Source organism: Spermophilus citellus, assembly GCF_964194105.1.
Source record: "Spermophilus citellus genome assembly, chromosome: 2".
Classification (NCBI taxonomy): Eukaryota; Metazoa; Chordata; class Mammalia; order Rodentia; family Sciuridae; genus Spermophilus; species Spermophilus citellus.
This window is the reverse complement of record NC_138183.1, coordinates 520,737-540,833: the sequence shown is the minus strand read 5'-3', so window position 1 is coordinate 540,833 and position 20,097 is coordinate 520,737. Positions and strand designations below refer to the sequence as shown.

At 51.4% G+C, this 20,097-nt stretch overlaps 1 protein-coding gene across 1 annotated transcript in view; it reads right to left on the bottom strand.

Annotated features, from left to right (window-relative positions):
* Positions 1–20,097, bottom strand: part of PNPLA7 (patatin like domain 7, lysophospholipase) — a 69,018-nt gene that overhangs the window by 31,295 nt on the left and 17,626 nt on the right. The window contains 13 exon segments of the mRNA XM_081269834.1: positions 1,829–1,942; positions 3,314–3,437; positions 4,095–4,226; positions 6,868–7,073; positions 7,756–7,833; positions 10,934–11,080; positions 11,262–11,359; positions 15,573–15,713; positions 15,801–15,837; positions 15,839–15,882; positions 17,135–17,261; positions 18,245–18,325; positions 19,685–19,813. Of these exon segments, the coding sequence (XP_081125960.1) occupies positions 1,829–1,942; positions 3,314–3,437; positions 4,095–4,226; positions 6,868–7,073; positions 7,756–7,833; positions 10,934–11,080; positions 11,262–11,359; positions 15,573–15,713; positions 15,801–15,837; positions 15,839–15,882; positions 17,135–17,261; positions 18,245–18,325; positions 19,685–19,813 (1,458 nt within the window).

Below are 20,097 nucleotides of genomic sequence, written 5' to 3'. Positions count from 1 at the left end.
TTTCTTTCTTTCTTTCTTTTTTTTTTTTTTTTTTTTTTTTTGGTGCTGGGGATTGATCCCAGGGACTTGTGCATACGAGGCAAGCACTCTGCCAACTGAGCTATATCCCCAGACCTTAAAAAAGATTATTTCTGTATCAGGTGACCAAGGCTCAAAACAGGCCAATAAGTGTGTGAACAGGTATCAGCATCTTCAGTTACTGGGAGATGCGAATCCATACCACAGTGAACACCCACTTTCCGCCCACATTGTGCTGGTGTGGCATGGACAGCAAGGCTCGGGCCCCACCACACAGGCTGCAAAGCACACAGCAGCAGTGGAGAGCTGTCTGCAGTTCCCCAACACACACCTCCACTGTGACCCAGCAGTTCCTCAAGAGAAAGGGAGCATTGTCCCCACTGACTCTCACCACCACTGTGTGGGGCTGGGCTTAGCTCAAACTGGAAACATCCAACACCTCAGTTGAAGAAGGGACCAGTGGGGTGCACAGTGGAGAAGCCATACAGAAGGCTGTGCTCTGTGCTAGGTCACATGCAGGAGATCCTGGGACGATTTCTGAGGGCGAGTGCAGGGGGCTGATGGAAGCACCTCACCAAGGGGCTTCCTGTGGTGGAAAGCTGAGGGCCCTTCCCCATGAACAAGACATAGCACAAGGGGAGAGCCCACCACTATGAATGGGATGCTGCTATAGACCAAGGAAGAGGCACTTGGGTTCTCAGGACTGCATGGACCCCTGCCAGCTGACACACTCTCAGGGGCTGCTGAGGCTCAGCTTGGCCACAGAAGACGAAGGCAACCTAGCAGTGTGCAGCCTAGGTGTGGGCAAGAGCTAAAAGGAGACAGCCATGGCCTACTGTGAGGAGCAGCAAGGCCAGAAGGCCAGAGACAAGGAGATGGGGAAGGCCATGGACCCACGGGAGTGGATGTGAGTATACTCAGGCCACCAGGGAGCAGTCACAGAGGAGTCAGCCAGTGGCCAAGGCAGCCTGCTGTCTCTGGCTTGGGACCCCAGTTGCGCATGGGGTACAATAGGGTTACATGGCCATGCTGACAGGAGCCACCATCCAGGATAGCAGTGACCACCCTCTTCCGTGGATGGGCCATCAGTTCATCCTGACTGGCCAATGCTTACTCATCCTTAAATGGACAACTATAGTATCCCTGGTCATGGTTGCTGCCTGAGGCCCCTGGGGATTCAAGTCCAGGTCACTCTATAAGCTACCATCTGGCAGGAGTACCAGTTGGGAATAGGGCAGACAGGACCCTCCGGTAAGCCCCAGGTGAGGGAGAGGCCCTGGTTTGGGCAGGTGGGGTGGCCTGGGGCGAGGCCCTGGGAAGTGGAGGGCCACACCCTCCCGGCCTTACCATTTGCTCTAGAATGGACAGACTGACTTGGCACATACTTCATAGCTGGTTGAAGATCACAGATCTGAATGTAGCTTCTCAGTGGCCAGGCACCTAGTACTCCCTTGCTACTGCCTCTGGTCAACTCTGAATCTGAGGTCAGGTTCTCTCCATGTCTGATATCCTCATGACTCACATATAGGGAAGACAACCAGAACAAGCAGCTATGACACCTCCCTGAGGTGCAGCGTAAGTGCCCTCACTATGCTGCAGGGCTGTGGGGCTGCAAACTCTACCTACCCTCTCCAAGCCCCACCCCACCTGCCCAAAGCTGCCTGGTGAGAGCCCCAGCCCCACAGACATGCTTTCCTATCACTTTCCTCATGCCATCCCACCTGCTGCTCCAGGTCAGATCTGTCTGCACTTGATTAAATAATCATCTGGCCTCAAGGCAAATGCAACAGGGGCCCTGTACCACCTGTACCTGTGGATATCTGCGCTTGATAGATGTCAGGGCTCCGGCAGGCAGCTTGGCCAGTTCTGAGTCCCGAACAGCATGCACCGTGGTTGCCCTGGCCTGATGGGTCAGCGTCTCCACCTGAGGAAGAGGAGCCAGGTACTGAAGCCACACTGCTCAGCCTACCTGGAGCCTAGCCCAGTGTAAGTGGTGCTCAGGTGGACAGCAGCCCATGGGAGAGACACATGTAGCCACAGGGTACTGGAACCAGGGAGGAGACAAAATGGCCTAACCAAGCCTCCAATGAGCTCTCACAGGTTCTTCTGCCAGAACCACAGGCATGTGCTGGAAGCCAGCAGCCCAAGGGCACTGGAACAGGTCTCAGGCACTAGCTGGGGTCATAGTCTGGCAAAGGGTAGTCAGCACACTCCCTCAGAAATGAACAGCTGTGGCTGTAGCTCAGTGGTGAGCTAGTGCTTGTCTAGCATATGTGAGGCACTGGGTTTAATCCTCAACACCACCTAAAAATAAATAAATAAGGGGCTAGGGATAAAGCTCAGTTGGTAGAGTGCTTGCCTTGCCTTGCATGCACAACGCCCTGGGTTCAATCCCCAGTGCCAATCAATCAATCAATAAAAGGTACTATGTCCATCTATAACCAAAAAAAGAAAGAAAGAAATGAACACCTTTGGAGAGGAACCATATCCCCAGGAGGAGGCCATAAGGTATGCCCCTTAGAGCGTATAGAGCCTGCTGCCAGGCATGGCAGTTCCTGTGCGGCATCTTGCCAGGCACACCCAACTTTCACCTGAGAAATGGCAGCTGGGCTGCATGAGGCACAGCCCCCTCAAGGCTAGCGTCAGCTGAGCGAGAGGAAGCCCTGGACTCTGATGTGGGAGATGTACTGCCCAGGCAGAGTTCGGAGAGGAGGCTAGGAGCTTCATGGGCACAGGGTTGCACAGCAGGAATCAAGGCATTGGCCCACATCCTCCAAGGCACCTTATGCCTTAAGACCCTGCAGCACATGCCTCTGGGCTTCCCTGACCACTGGTTTAAAAGTTAAAAAAAAACAGAAGCCCCAAGCTGTAAGAAGCCTGGCCTGGTCCACTCTCCTTCTAGAGACCCAGAAGCTCACTGCTGCAGCAGCCTAGGGCTGGCCAGCAGCAGTTCAGGATGAAGAGACCTGCCTGTGCCAGGTGGCCCTGAAAGGCTTGAATGAGTTCTTAGTCACTCTCGATAGAAACCTTTGGGAGGTGACTCAGAGGTCACAACTCACCCCCCAGGGCTCCAGTACCAGCTGGGAAGCAAGTGAGAACCCCAAACCAGGGGGCAGTACTCTGAGACACCCAGAAGGCAGAAGCATACCACAAATGTGATCCCAGAGAGCCAGGGCTCACAGCCAACCAGCTATGGGAAGCATTGCCCTCCTGTAGCCGCTTCAGGGGCTCCTCCTGCACAGGGTATCAACCAGGCCAATCCAGAGTCTCAAACGCAGGGGAGCCCAGCACCTACCACACCAATGAGGTCTCCACGGCCATACTCCCCTGCCAGGCGCTTTTTCCCATCATCCTTGCAGATCACAGAGCGCAGTCGACCACTCAGGACGATGTATGTGCAGTCAGACTTATCTCCCTGCCTGCAGAGACACAGAGGCCCTGGAGGTCCGCAGCCTGCCACTCTTAGCTGCTTCCAGGCCCAGCTTCCCAAAAGCCAAATAGACCCCAGGGTTGCAAAAAAATTAAATAACACAGTCTTCTCAGGAAAGATTTTTGTTTTGGAAAATATAGTTATTTTTTCATTAAAAAATATTTGTGTTAACACACGAATTCACTATTAGGTCTAAATATTTTTTGTTTCCTTACTTTACATTTTAAACCCCACAGAAGTTGAGAGCAATAACCCAGGTTTGTCTGAGACCAGGGCAAGTGGGAGGTTGTCTATGGTGGATTCCAGGGCAGCCTAGAGAGGCTCGCAGAGGACCCGAGAGCAGTCAGCCATGGCACCCTGAGCCACAGGCTGTGTGCAGTTTTAAAGAATATGGGCTCATGTATAGCCTGGAAAGTCATCCAGGAGGAATATGCTGTGCCTGGGGAGCCCAGGATGCCCGCCCGTGACGCACCTGTGAAAGGCACATCTGTGGGTACCTGGAGGGTGAGTACCTGCAGTGTGCAGTCTCCTCAGGAAGCAAGCTGGGGCTATCAGGCATCACTTCCAGTACAAACAAGAGGGACACCCATAGGAAAAGGAAGATGCCTGAGAACCTCCCTGTACACGGCACACCTTCAGGCCTCACCTGTATATGGCACGCCCAGCCTCTACCTCCATCCAGTCCAGCGCGAAATCAATCTGCCGCACGAAGGACGACATCCTCTTCACTACAGTGTGTGCCACGGCCAGGACAACTGACGGCTGCTTCCGCATGATCCTGCCAGGTAGCCATGGTCACTCCCTTACTCCCATTGCCCCACCTCTCTGTCCTACCCCATCCCACCAACTCCATCATTCACACAGTGCTTGAGAGAAGGCAGCCACAGCCCCATCCAACACCTAGGAGCCTGAGGCCCACTGGAGGTGGTAAGCCTCTGAGGATGGGGCAGGAGCTGGCCCTGTGCCACAACTGAGTAGGTATCTGCCAGAGCAACACACTGTGTGGGCTCAGCCACCTGCAGGGCAAGCGGCCCCTCCTAAGTGGGTGCAGGGTGGAAGGAGGCGCCAATATAGGAAGCATCATCTACTGGGTGGCTGTGTTGGGCAGATTAGGGAGGTCAGGGCAGCAGTAGGGGTGTCCTGGTGGCTCCAGAGAGTGGTGTTCAGCTCATGGGGCTACGGTTGCCTGCACTGAGAGGGGACATGCCTGGGCAGAGCTGTCGCTTGCCAAGACTCAGAACACGAACCTGCCTAGCACATCAGATGGCAGGAGTCCCTTCCACATCCCAGGGAGATTGCAAGACATTTGCATCTGCTCCCAGGGTTGGATGAAGCCCAGTGATGGGGCTTCCACCCTGCAGGGTGGGAGCTGACTGCATCAGGGGTTCTCGTTCCATGCAGACACGCACATACAAATACTCGGGCACACACACAAAGAAATACACAAAGGGCCACAGACAGACACACAGGCACAGCAGGGTCAGGCTGGGTCTCTGCCCAGGCCCTCGATTTCCTTCCCAAGCCTCTTCCCAAGGTAGACAGGCAGGGGACAGGGGCAGCAGGCTGGGAGTCTGCATGTCTAAGACAAACAAATATATACACTTCAGGAGGAAGCCACTGTGGGGAGTGTTCTGAATAACCCACATCTTCCAGTCCTGAAGCAGGGGTCTCTGACCAATTACTACATTTCATGATGACTTGGGCATTGTCCAGCTTGGATAGTAAAGGCAGGTCTTCAGGTGTAGGTGTCGTCCCTGGGTTTGAGTTACATTCACCTGTCCCTTGTAACCCTGCCCCTTCTGGCCTTTTTTGGATGGAACTTTCTAAAGAACAAGAGTCCCTCCAATAAAAGCCCACTTCTGAACGTGTTCACTCTCTCTCGCCAGCCTCTCGTGACTTTCTCTTGCTCTCCATTTTGGGGAGCCTGAGGCTGAGAGCAGAGGAGTTGTCCTGAAGCTTGTGTAAAGGTAACTTGTGTCTGTGTTTTATTTGGTGTCCCTGAAAATTCACATGAGCAATCTTAAATTCAACTGCCTGTGCAGATCGGGGGCAGCAAGCTACCCAATTGGCTGGCTAGAGGGACTTGTGCAGGTTTCTACCTCTCTAAGCCTCAATTTCCCTATCTGTAAAATGAAGACACAGCACCAGGGTCCCAGACCAGGGCGTGTAGGCCAGACCTGGGAACAAACTGCCCACCAACTGCTCAGGCAGGTGCTGACTTGCTTGGCCAAAGCCACCACCTCCGGCACAGTGGGGACCACTGCTGTGGAAACATACTTGGCTGAGACTTGGTTTTTAAGCTGCTGGGCTTCCATTGATCTTAGGACCCCTGACATCTCCTTTTCTGCCTGATCATCTGGCCAAAGAGATCTAGGATCATAGCAGGCATCTGCAGATGGGGAGACAGAAGTCTCCTAGAAGTGTACACAAGAAGGTAGCTGCTGATGGGCTGGGGTTGTGGCTCAGAGGTATAGCACTCACCTAGCATCTTTGAGGCACTGGGTTCCATCCTCAGCACCACATATAAATAAATAAAATTAAGGTATTGTATCTATCTACAACCAAAAAATATTAAAAAAAAAAAAAAAAAAAGGTCACTGCTGGTTAGAGACAATGGGTGTCATGGACCCCGAGGGACCAAAACCCCAGCAAGGCAGAAATGAAAAGTTATTTTTTTGTGTGTGTTTTTGGTTTATTTTTTGTTTTCAGTGCTGGGGATACAACACAGGGCCTTTAGCATGCTAGGCAAACACCCTACCAATAAGCTCCAGCCTTTTAAAACTTTTGATCTTGAGATGGTCTCATTAAGTTGCCTAGGCTGGCCTCAAACTTGCTATATCCTCCTGCCTCAGCCTCTTGAGTAGCTGGGATTATAGTTGTGTACCACCATATCCAGCAAGAAATATGGTGGGACCCCCAGAAGAAAGCGGCCTCCCTACCAGACAGCCCTTCTGATGACTTGGCTAGTAAGGGACATGATGCAGGACTCCCAGGCAGTCTGAGGACATCACTAGGTCTGGAGGACAGAATGCTGATCAGGTGGACAAGGTGTCCAGCCTGGTGCCTGCACAACATAACCCACTCTTTCCCTTGGCCCTCTCTCTGTAGCCAAAACTGGTCTAAGCATGAGCAGGCAAAAGCAGCAGCACAACCCTGGCCCTGAGCAGGGCCCTAGTGTGGGTGGGAGAAAGGCAGTGGGGTCAGCACCACAGGCAGAGAAGACAGCACACAGCAGTTTCCACAGGCTGGTAAGGTGCTATTGGCACCTGCACATGCAACCACCCAGCATGGCAGCAGCTCCAAGAACTCACGCAGGACAACCAGCGAGCCTGCCCTGCACGGTCCTCAGGGGCAGAGGGCCCAGAGGCAGATGAGTGAGCAGGAGGGAGGGGGAACGGTGGGGTGCGGGGATTACTCACTCATAGAAGTGGGCCTTGGAGATGGACAAGAAGCTGCAATCCCTGTTGGCCCTGATGGTGAACATAAGGGGCTCTCCTGTGAGCACTGCCAGCTGGCCCACCATCTCCCCAGGGTGCGTGAGGAACAGGCAGGTATCCTCCTGGCTGTCAATCTTCTGCTGGTACACGTGCAGCAGCCCCGAGACCACAAACAAGATGTTGACATCCTGGTAAAACCAGAGGGGACCAGAGCTTCAGAGAGATGCAGGGCAGGGTCTGGGAGGCCCAAGGACCCAGGGCCCAGGGCCCAGGGCCCAGGGGAGGCTCCTCTGGGGTTGGCCAGGCCCCAGGAAGCTGCATAAGGGTGCTTCTCTGTCTGGTGCTGCCTCTGCATCATCTGTGGACCAAGCTAGCCCTGGGCCCACGCCCCACGAGGAACCTCCAGCAGTGCTGATTTTATTGTTTAGATGGGTCACAGGAAACCTAGCTTTTGGGGTTGCAGATGCATGTACCTTCCCTCCTGTTGTCTTTCCACTTACTGCTCCACATGTGTCAGCCCAATTTTCTACAGAAGTGGAGATGCAACCTCTCCCTGTAAAACCTGAGGTGGGCAAGTACAGCCCTGCCTCAGTAGCCCGTGTGGGCCAACACCTGACCCCTCCCACCTCTGTCACAGGCACTTGTCACACCCATTTTGGTCCAACAAACCACTGAGATCTAATCCCAGCTCCTCTGCATCCAGCAAGGGGCTCTTCCCAAATGTGCTCTCCCTTCCCCCATCTGAGTAGGAGGTTGCCCCCGGGCTCTGGGCTACCCAAGGACAGCTGGTAGTGGTCCAGTGCTGGATACCGCCCAGTCCATGGTCCATCTAGTGCTGGGCAATCCTCACAACAAACCCCCTGGGCTCACCTGGTCTCCCTGTCTTGACACCACGGTGCCTGCAGGGACATGGAGAAACTCTACCCGGCCATCTAACAGGGATGGGTCCTAAAAAACACAACAGGTTTCAAGGGGCATGCAGAGGCTCTCAAGTGAAGGCACTAAGGATGGGGCCATGCAGTGCAGGCCAGAGGTAGCCATCCACTCGGCTACTCCAGACAAAACGCTCCTCCAAGACTGCACTAGCAGAAACCCAACAGACACGAGAGCATTTTGCAGAAACGATCAGAGGAAGACAGCAGAAAGTGAAGGAATGGAGACCAGCATTTTTGTAGATTTCTAGAGAGAGAATTTTATCTCAGTAAGAAAGTGCGATCAATTTCATAAAGATCACTGGCATAAAAGATAATGGAGGAGGTGTCCTTCCATACTTACTTCAAGCCCACCTCTGCAGTAAAAACCAGTAAACTGCCAGGTATGGTGGCACGCACTTGTAGCCCCAGCTACTCAGGAGGCTGAGATAGGAGGATCATTTGTACCCACAAATCCAGACCAGCCCCAGCAAAGTAAGACCCAAACTCAAAAACAAAATGCAAAAACAAACCAACAACTACAGAACATAATTAACTGAGTGAGGCCACTTCCCCATACCACCTGCAGAGGCTAACTCCCACAGAGGACATGTCGATCAGTGCCTAGAATCTCTATAGCCTCCAGGTGACGGGGAAGGGTCTAGAGTGCCCAGGAGCCCACAGGACAGGCCTTCAGCAATACAGGCAGAGATTGGGGAGGTCTGAAGACTCCATATCCACAGTCTCAGTGAACAAAAGTAAGAAGAAAGCTTATCGGTTGCCTTTAGGTAACAGGGGCTACATCATTAACCTCACCCTCCAGTGGGTGGGGGCTGCAGCTTGGCACTGGAGCATGTGCTCAGCATAGGCAAGTCTCAGGGTTTGATCCCAGCACCACAAAAAACCACAAATTTAAAAATCAAGCCTCCAAAGCCAGTGAAGGGTCCTTCCCTGTGCCTCAAAGACTGCTAACTTCCCCACAAAGAAAGATCCGACATCACAGGCCTCCTGAAGGAAAGCAGGACATCTGCTACATGACTTCCCCAAGGCCAGGAGGACAGGAGGAAAGGAACCTAAGCAGCCCAAGACCAGCCAGAAGGCCAGGCTGCAAGCCCCGGCTCAGATGCAGGCTTGGTGCCTGGAGCCTTCCCTGAACCTTGGAGTATACAGGAGGAGCAGTAGCCCTAAACTGAAGGCCAGACAGGGAGAGAGTCCACCATGACCAAGGGACAGGTCAGCCAGCCCGGGGACTCTACTGTCCTCATAGCATATACCAGACGGCTGGAAATCTGGACTCTGCCCAAGTGACTGAAGGTGTTAAGGATCATTGCTGTGTGTACAGGAGGGATAATGACGCTGTGGTTATGTGCAAAACAGCTTTGTCTTTCAGGACAATCCTTGAAGTCTTCAGAACCTGCTGGGCACATGGGAGGGGCACAGGCCAAAGAAGATGGCCACGCAGGGACAACAGGCCAGTCCCACAGCTCTATGTACCAAGTAGTCTCTAAAAGTGAGCCCAACAAGAAAGAGGGCCCCAAGCAAGGACTAGTGGGGACTGGAGAAAACAGAAGAGACTCGGAGAAAACAGAAGAGACTGACATACAGCGACATTACCCGACACAAAGCCAAATCTGAAATGCAGCGTGGGCTAGACTAAACACTATGATAGTGGAAGCAGACTTTTCTTAAATGTAGAAACTCTAGAACTACAGAAAATAATGAAATTTTAAAACTCAACGCATAGCTTTAAGATCACTTAGACACTGCAAGAAGAGAATTAGTGAACTTAAATGAATACATTTACATATTAAAAAGACTTTTTTAAAAATAGAAAATATAGAAGAGAGGCCAACTCAAAGGAGATGAAAGAGAAGAGAATATCTTCTCCAGGCTCCGCCAAGAGGAGTCTCTGTGGGCAGCTTTTCTTGCTTTCTTTCTTTTTTGCAGTGCTGGAGATGGAACCCAGGGCCTCAAGAGTTCTAGGCAGGTACTCTCCCATGGGCTGCCCCCCCCAGGCCGCTGACAGCTTTTGAAAGGGACTCAGACACAGACTGAAGAAACCCAACGAGGTTCACACAAGCTCCATAAAAAGAAATCAGACCAAGCTCTATCACAGTGAAACTGGGAAGACAAGGACAAAGAGATCATGGAGGGGAGGAGCAGATCATGGAATGCTTTGTCCCACTCTCTCCCCCTCTGAGCACAACCCCAGCAGGCCTTCAGGATTGATGCAAAGGGCATCTCACCACAGCCATGCCAAGCATGCTTCAGGCCTGAGTTCAATCCTTAGCACCAAAAGATGCAGGAGGCAACAGAGGAACCCTGAGCCCTCTCCCTCTGAGCAGAGCCCACCACCAGAGGATGCAGCAGCAAGCACCAGCAGACAGGGAGAGCTCCTGTTCTCTCCTCCCTCAGCTCCCAAGGTTGGCCCAAATGCAGAGCCAGAAGGGATGCCCTGTTGAACCATGGGTGCAGAGGGCAAAACTCAAGGAAAACCCCCACTCTGAGCAGACGACCAGGAAAGAGCCCAGAGGCACAGAGGGAGGAGGTTTCCCTCCCCTTTCTCCTGAAGACCAGCCCTGCAGAGCAAACCATACAGTGCAGGTGACAGGCGCAGGAGGAAGCAAAAGAGCAGGCTTTCACTGGCAGGCTCTAATCCTAGCCCTTCCTTGCATTGACATGAAAATTAACTCTACCACATTAAAACCTAGGAAGGTAAAACAAGTAAGTAAACCTTTTAGGCAACAATATAGAAAAGACTTTATGATGTCAGATGAGGAAGCGTTTCATAAAAAAGGCACAAAAAGCTAAAGCATAAAGGCCACAATGGAGGACTCCCACACTGCCCCACTGAGCAGCACACTAGAGCAGGCAGCCACTGGGGAACTGGAGCTGGGGAGGGGCAGGGCGGCAGCAGGGGCTGGCCCAGGCTGCTCAGAGCCAGCATGTCCATAAGGTGATTCTGTGGGTCCTTATGAAGGACACCCATAGGCATGACTCCTGCCCGGGGAGGGGAGTGCTACAGGCAAGAGGATCTGCAGCCCCCAATGCAGCCTGAGGGGCCTATATCCCAGGAGGGAGGCAGGAAGCAGGCGCTGTGTGGGCAAGGACTGGCCACCACCCTAAGCTGCACTCACGTCCAGCTTCATCAGGGTGAGCAGGTCCTCCTTGGCTGCTCGGAAGATAGCGTCCGTCTTCCCGCTGGAGCCATGTGGGTCCCAGCGACACTCCGAGTAGTGGAGGACAGAAGAGGGAACCTCTGCACCCATCGTGTTTTTCTTGGACTTAAGAAGAACAAAGAGATCAGCCATCAGAAGAGATGTGATGGGGATTAGCTTGAGGGATTAGCTTGGTGGCCTACCACAGAGTCTGGTGACACCAGAGAAAGGACACCTTGGAGAACCAGGATATGCGCCAGTGAGCAAGCCCCAGGCGAAGGGTGAGAAAGGAGAGGCAGGGACCTACCTTGCTGGCCATGGAGTTCCCAGGAACGTCTGAGTGCAGCCAGACCCTGGCACGGTCACATGCCATCCCCAGGTCTGAGGTCGCCCCATTGTGGCCCCCTATAAAGAGGGGAGATTCAGCTCACAGCTTACCCTTCCCCCATGTACAAACATGTTTTGGGAGGCAGAGGGCACCCTGAACATCTGCAGCACACACCTGGCAGCAAGTCTCAGACCTCTCAAGGGCAGGGTCACTTTGCCCATGGTCTTCTCATGACTGCCCTGGTCCATGTTGTGTTGCTGAAATAGAGCATCTGAGGCTGGTTCTTTATAAAACAAAGGAGCAGCTCACAGTTTTGGAAGCTGGGAGTCCAAGATCAGACAGCCCCATGTGCTCAGCCTCTAGTGAGGGCTCCCTTGCTGTGTGACAGCACAGCAGAGCAGCAGACAGCACCAAAGCTGTGGGTGGAAGGGACCAAGTGTGTGGGTGATCTTGCTCTACACTATCTATATTTTTTTTATTGTAGATGGACACATAACTTTGTGTGTGTGTGTGTTTGTGTGTGTGTGTGTGTGTGTGTACACGTGTACCAGGGAAGAACTCAGGGACACTCAATCACTGAACCTCATCCCTGTCCCTATTTTGTTATTTTATTTAGAGACAGAGTCTCACTGAGTTGCTTGTGAGACTCGCCATTGCTGAGGCTGGCTTTGCACTCACGCGATCTTCCTGCCTCAGCTTCCCAAGCTGCTGGGATTACAGGTGTGTGTCACTGCACATGGCAATACCTTTTTTTTTTTTTTTTTTGCAGTGCTGGGGATTGAACCCAGGGCCTTGTGCATGAGAGGCAAGCACTCTACCAACTGAGCTATGTCCCCAGCCCTCTTTGTTTTATTTATTAATTTTTATATGGTGCTAAGGATCAAACCCAGTGCCTCACATGTGCTAGGCAAGTGCTCTACTACTGAGCCACAACCACAGCCCCCCCAAGCCTGTTCCTCAAGACCCGAGCGACTCCCATCATACAGCTTTGATCTATTCATGAGCATGCAGCCCCTGCCCAAGCAGCTCCCAGCAGGCCCCATCTTCTTCTTTTCTTTTTTCAGTACTGGGGATCCATGGCCAGGTAAGCACTCTATCTAAGCTACATCCCTAGCCCTAAGGTTCCGCCTCTTAAAGCTTCTACCACCTCAACGCAGCCACACTGGAGATCAAGAATCCAGCACAAGGACCTCTGGGGGCCACACCACATTTGAAACACAGCAATGGTCCACAATCACCATTTAGACACTACTGCATACCCAGTCAGCAGACCTCCAGATCATATCTCTGGATTCTGTCAAAGCATGTGAGCTCTGGATCACACACACTTCTAGGTTTCAATCCGCCCACACCTGTGAGCTGTGCATGTATGTGACTTATATAGGCTACAGTGCCCTTGTCCAACAGCTAGAATTTACAATACCCACTCCTTGGGATTGTTTTAAGACTTGCACAATGCTGGGTGCAGTGGCACACGCCTATAATCCCGGCGACTTGGGAAGCTGAGGCAGGAGGATCGAAAGTTCAAAGCCAGCCTTGGCAACTTAAGGAGGCCCAAAGCAACTTAGTGAGACCTTGTCTCAAAATAAAAAACAAACAGGGCTAGGGAGGTGGCTCAGAGTTGAGTGCCCCTGGGTTCAATCCTCAGTGCCACAAACAAACAAGACTTGTACCTCATATGCCCAGCATCTCACGTGAGCAGGAGGATATAAACGAGGTTCAAATGCAGTGAGTCAGGGACAGGCAGCACAGGGACATCCACAACACATCTCCAGGGAAGGTACCAGGCACCTGAAGGCACCCTGCACCCCGTTCACAGGTGACTCTGGCAGCCAAACCAGAGTGTGGACTTGCACACTCCATGAGGAAAGCAGGCTGTGGGAAGTGGGTGGGTAGGCCTTTCTTGGCCCCATGATGGACACCATGTGTGGGGGCAAGTCAGTCAGAATCACAGAGCTGCACCCAAATTCCATGTGCCTCGGTGCGTGCTGCTCATGCCTAGTAAAGTGCTAACCTAAAACACAACCCCCAAACCCAGGTGTGCAGACAAGAGCCACTGTGCTGGCCAGGGGCACTGACTTTCTAGGAAGGTGAGAAGCACTTGGCTTCTTCACTGACGGGATCTAGCTGAGGGAGGTGGCCAGCCTCAGAAACTTAGCAAGACCCTCAGTAATTTAGTAATACCCAGTCTCAAAATTAAAACTAAAAAAGGACTTGGGATGTAACTCAATGGGAAAGTGGCCCTGGGTACAAACCCCAGCACCAAAACCAAACAAATACACACACACACACACACACACACACACATGCACACACGCAAATGTACATACACACAAAAATAAATAAAGTTAAACATACTCCAAGTGATAAAATATGTGAATACATTAGATTCATAAAACTAAAATACTGACTTCAACAGATATACTTATGGATTGGATAATTTGTATTCAAATTTCATTACATGGTAATTCAAATGTTTCTATCAGTCAAGCTCTTTAAAATGTGGTGGATCAACTAGAAAGCCATGCAGAAAAAGATGTACCTGCAGCTCTCCAAAGAACAAATTCAAGGTAGAAAGAGGCCCTCAGTGGACACTCTGCAAGTGCTGAAGTCTATCTAGAGCACAGGGGAGGTGGGAAGAGGCCCTCAGCCCACACCCTGTTATTGCTGAATGGCAGTTTACAGTGGCTGATGTTTCTTTATCTTGCTTCACAGGAGAGTTCAATTTGTGAAATTTCATTAAATTATCCACTTAGGATATTTACATTCTGTAAGTATATTATACAACCATAACAATCAATGAGAATTAAAAAATGACTTAGTGATAAAACTCTTAAGTGTACTAATAAATAGTACATAGTAGATAAGTTAGAAATAGATCCACACAATAACATATCCAGGTCAGGGAACTCAGAGTCAGGTCCAACAGCTGCCTGGGGCTGGGCAGTCAAAGGAAGTAGCTGCCAGAGAGGTCCTGGCTGGATGGTGGGAATGCCTGGGTAAGTAGCCAAAGGTAAGAATGGTGACCAAGGCACAGATTGTGAATATGCTGAAACCACTGGGCTGCCCACTCTTAAGGTGGGCTTTGTAGCATGTGAACTACATCTCAATAAAACTGTGACCTAAAAAAAATCCATGCAGATTCAGAAACCTAACTCCTAAAGTGAGGTTACCAAAACACCAGAGAGCATGAAAGATTGATTCTCTGGTGGTGTTGGGTGCATTGTGTGGGGTGAAGAAAGGAGCTTCCTCTATACACATGTGGCTCACATTCCAAGAGTGAACTACAGATGAAGAAGCACCTTGATGTGGAGCTGACAGAAGAAGAAATATATGACCAGGAAGCAGCAAGGAATAAGACCCTAAACACAAATCGCAAGGTGTCAAATGGCTGGTTTTCAGTATAGGAGATTCCTGGTGAGTAGAGGGCCCCATGGGTCAGTTTTCTGAGGGAGGGAGAGAGAAGGTCTTTGCAAACATCTAGAACCACAACATCCACACACCAGCTGCAGAGGCCAGGGGACAAAGGGCTCTGGAGCTCCAGCCATCAGCTCTTAAGAGGGAATCCTGACAGCCAGGAGGCCCCAAGGTTGCCAATTAACCACAAATGACCAACAGCAAATATGGAGGTGATGAAGTGAGTCTGTGGTGGGAGTGGGAGGGGCTGCATGCTAGGTGTGGGCTGGGTGGACTTGTGGCAGCAGAATGGGAAGTTGTGCACCTCCATGTGGGCATGTGCCAGCAGGCAGAGGCTCCAGCACAGGCTTCCATGGGGGATATGTGGCAGCAGGAGTGAAGAGTGAGAAGGGAGCACCTTGTGTCCATGCTGGCCATGGGGACAGTGAGGACTGCCCTGAGATCCAATAAGCCCAGCGAAGGAGAGACTGAGGTGAGAGGACAGGCAGCAGCAAGCTGCCTACAGGCTCTGTGCTGTAAAAAAACAAGAACCCAGGAAACACAGAGAGCATGTGGGTTTGTGGTGGGAACATCAGCAGAGCCTACTACCAAGGAAGGGGCCAGTAGGAGTGGCAGAAGAGGGAAGCAGGCAGATGCGGGGACCCCACTATGCAGGCACTGTGTTCAGGAGCTAGATGCCTAATCCTGCAGTGACAATGCCTAATCCTGCACAGGCCCCATGGGGCCATTAGGCTCTTGTCCATTTATAAACAGCACCAAGTTCAGGGTGCCCACCTCCTCAGGCTATACAGGAAAACACAAGGTGCAGGGCAGCATGGACGATCCCTCTGATACACAGAGCAATGCTGACAGCACAGTGGCAGGGTCCTTTACCTGGTGGGCCTGGAAGAGCAGAATCTCTTGCCTGGGACTGCCCAAGCTTTTCTGAGACCTCCTCATGGACAGAAGGCAAAGGAACAGAGTAACTCCTCTTCAGCAAATGCCCAGAGGCTGCTGGACAGCTGCCCCCTTGATCTGCAGGGGAGATAGATATAAGCCAACTGCAGTCTCCACATGCCCTAGTGTCCAGCTCTTGAAGGGCTCAGGGTGCAGGGTCCCTACTGCAGTGCATGGCCCAGGCATGGCCCTCCTCAGCACCCTGTGCACCTGCAGACAAACTTCCAGGCCACCTCACCATCTGCACCTGCCAGGGGAGTGACAAGAAAATGCTGGCCTCAGATTGGTCCTGCTGGCCTCCCCCAGTCCCATGTCCTTCCTTGCCAACCACTGTGAGGGTCTCCTGAACTGACTGTCCCTACTGCTGCCTGAGTTCCAATGGAGCTGCTGCTTTCCCTGTGGCCCCTGAGCACACCTGGGGTGAATCTTGGCTGCAGTGCTACAGCAAAGCTCCCAGCCTTGCAGTCTGCCTCAGCCTGTTTTGCAGAGGGCTATGACCGTCACCACCTTGGTCTCTGCAAAGGCCTCACTCAGGACTGCTACCCTGCACCAAGCACCTTCAGGAGGATGAGTCCCAGGGCTTTTGCTTCATAATGACCAACAGTACAGGAGAGATAAGTGCTACTCAGGAACAAAGACTTAACGAACACCTATTCCAAAACACATTTCTGGGGAAAGGTAAGTTGGCTGGAGCTAGGTCTTGGCCTTGCCCAAGGAAGATCAGCTGGTAGCAGGGCCAGGCCTTGACTTTCAGGGTCTCTGCAGCATATGAGAGGGAGCCTTTGCATTCCAGCCCACATTTACCCCAAATATGTTTTAATTCAACAGACTTTTGTTAGCTACTGGAAACCCTTTTGAGAATATGATGATTTATAAAAATACAAAGAGCATACCCCCTCACTGTCAAGGTGGCTCTATGGTAACACCATAGCATAGGTCACCTATAGATGTCCCACACAGTACAGGCCTCACTGGACAATTTAGTCCCCAGATTCAACCTACTCTTGAGCCAGAGCACAAGGCTGTGAACCTGCTCTGCATATAAAGCTTCCCCTGGGAAACTCCTTTACAGGGAAACCTAGAGGAACAATAAAGGAATGAGAGACGAGAGACCTGGGTGCAGGGCAGGAGACCTGGACCCAGGGCAGGAGAACTGGGTGCAGGGGAAGAGACCTGGGAATAGGCAAGGAGACCCAGGTGTAGGGCAGGAGACCTGGGTGCAGGGCAGGAGACCTGGGTGCAGGGCAGGAGACCTAGGTGCAGGGGAGGATACATGGGCACAGGGAAGGAGATCTGGGAACAGGGGAGAAGACCTGGGTGCAGGGGAAGAGACCTGGGTGCAGGGAAGGAGACCTGGGAATAGGGGAGTAGACCTGGGTGCAGAGGAGGAGGAGACCTGGGTATTCATGAGGTAACTGGGCACGTGAGAATTTAGGCAGTGGAAGAGAGAAACCCTTGGCCTTCAAGGTGAGAGCCCTCTCCCTGGATGGGGACCATACCTGAGGTGCAAGGATCTTGGGGCTGTGGAGGTTTCTCAAGACGCTCCTCTGTGCCACAAAACACCTGCCTTTTGGTCCGTCCAGAAGCCACACTGGCTACAGACACAAGAGGGATGGCCTGGCTCTCCTGGGGCATAAGAAGGAATATCAGCAGTACTCATTCCCCACAAGCATTCCACTGAAAGGACCCTGAAGGACATGTTGGCACATCCCAGTACTGGGTGGACTGTTACTTGGAGTCTAGACACGCCCAAAGGCTGGTTCTATAAGGCAGTGGCAGTTCAGGCTGCTCTCCTTTTAGGCTCTGCCTTTGACATAAGTCAAAATCATAGCCCAGAAACTGTAATGCTCTTCACGAAGAGGAAAAAATACAAAACCCAAAAGGGTATTCCCTAAAACACCAGTAACTGAAGATGACAAACCCTAAAAAATCATTGGGACTAGGGAGGACACCCAGATGACATGAGAATAGTAATAATGCACATATACTGAGCCCTTAATACCAGAAATTCTGGGGACTTCACAGTACCTTCTGAGTGTCCTTTGCCCTCTAGGTTCTGGTGTTGTTCTAACATTTGGGGAAAGAGCAAGGAATGCAGCTCACAAGAGCTCTACCAGGTGGAAACTAGTCTTGCCCCTTCTCACAGAATAAGTGTCTGACCAGGGTCACATGAGGATGTGGGCGAGCCTTGTGCTCCTAGCAATGCTTGGTTCCCTCCAAACCCATCCCAGCTAAGTATCAGTTAAGGGCAGGACACAGAGCCAGGGGCTAGCAAGAGTGGCCTGAGGGACAAGTGCAGAAGGAACAACAGCTCAGCAGATAGCCTCTGTGCCCTAGGCAGGTTTGCAGCTGTAGAAAGGGAGAGAGGAAAGCCTCTACCCAGGCTCAGTGCCAGGAGAGATGAGCTCCAGATCTGAGAAGGAGCCCAGCTGCACCCCAGGTCCTAATAAATGTTCCTGACTCCCAGGAATCAACCCGGTGCATTGCTACAGGCCTGAAGCAGAAAGGCAAGCCCAACACATCATCAGTCCCAAACTCCAAAGCTGAGGACCTGAACTGGCATGGCCACTGCTGTGCTGATGTGTCTTCTGCAGGCACTGTGTACTCACGGGATTGAACAGCTCTGTGGTCAGGCCCAGGTAGTTGTACAGAGCCAGGAATGTCACCCTCTGCAGCCTCACCATGATGATCTGCAGTGAGAGGGTGGGGGAGTGAGCAGCCACGGGCCGGAGGCTGGCCCAAGCTGACACACCTGACCTCCCAGGACCTGACCCCCTCCCCCAGCCAGCCCGCTGGTCATAGGAGGCTCTTATGGGAAATGGGGTGGAGGGGCACACAGGATTTGCATTGTTTTTGTAAGTTTTCTATAAATCTAAAATTACTCTAAAATGAGGTATTTAGGGTTGGGGATGTGGCTCAAGCGGTAGCGCGCTCGCCTGGCATGCGTGCGGCCCGGGTTCGATCCTCAGCACCACATACAAAAAAGGATGTTGTGTCTGCCGAGAACTAAGAAATAAATATTAAAAATTCTCTCTCTCTCTCCTCTCTCACTCTCTCTAAAAAAAAAAAAAAATAAAAAAATAAAATAAAATGAGGTATTTAATTTTTAATTAAAAGTATCTTTTGGGAGCTGGGGTGGTGGCTCAGTGGTAGAGTGCTCGCCTATCACGTGTAGGTCACTGGGTTCGATCCTCAGCACCATATAAGAATAAATAAAATAAAGGTATTGTCTCCATCTACAACTAAAAAATAAAAAATAAAAAAAACTTATGGAGGGAATAGGAAATCTGGAAAATCTAAAGACCTCTTCCCCTACCCCCAGTACTGAGAATTAAACCAGGGGTACTTTACCACTGAGCCATACTCCCAGCCCTTTTTATTTTTTACTCTGAGACAGGGACTCACAGCTGAGGCTGGCCTGGAACTTGCAAAATCATGAAAATTAATTAATTTTTATTGTACAATACACATTACAGGGGCTGGGGCTGGGGCTCAGTGGCAGAGCACTCATCTCACATGTGTGAGGCCCTGGGTTCAATCCTCAGCACCACTTAAATGAAAAGGTATTGTGTCCACCTACAATTAAAGAATATTTAAAAAAATATATATATATATATATATTACACATATACACACACATACACACACACACATACACACACACACACACACACATTACAAAAACAGCCTTAGTTATAGCTGGGCATGGTGCTGCACCCTTGTAATCCTAACCACTTGGGAGCCTAAGGCAGAAGGATCACAAGTTCCAGGCCTGCCTCAGCAACTTATCAAGGCCCTGTCTTGAAAAAAATAAAACAAAAAGGGCTGGGATTGTAACTCAGTGGCAGAGCAGTTGCCCAGAATGTATGAGGCTCTTGGTTTGATTCCCAGTACTGCAAAAAAACAAAAAATCACTAGGTCCTATGAATCCCACCATTTTCTGGATCTACCAACAACTCAGAACTGACTCCATAAACTGGGAATAGCCCTAATCAAACCTCATGGTAGTTCCCAAGCCCCATGTCTGAGATAGCCAAAAAGTGACTCACCTGTACCACCCTCACCAGTGTTTCAGGATATTTCTCAAAAACTCCTTGAAAAGCCACAGCTGGAAGCCGAAGGATGGTGGATGGGGCCGCTGCTCGGGCAGAGACTGTTTTGTAAGGTGCAGTGTGACCCTGTAACAACAGCTCAGTCAGTCCCACACCAGGAACACAGCACAGCTCCTGGGGAATTACCAAGACCCTTGTGGTCCTGCTCTGGCTCCCTTTTGCAGAACTCCAAGCTCCTCCCAGTCTGGGCCACAGACAGTGCTGTTTTGGGCACTAAACGCAGACATTTCTCTGTGTGTTGGCAGAAGATGGGGGAAGGGGAATACTGAGGATCAAACCCAGGGCCTCAAGCATGCTGGGCAAGTGCTCTACCACTGAGCATCATCCTCAGCCCCTTTTATTTTTATTTC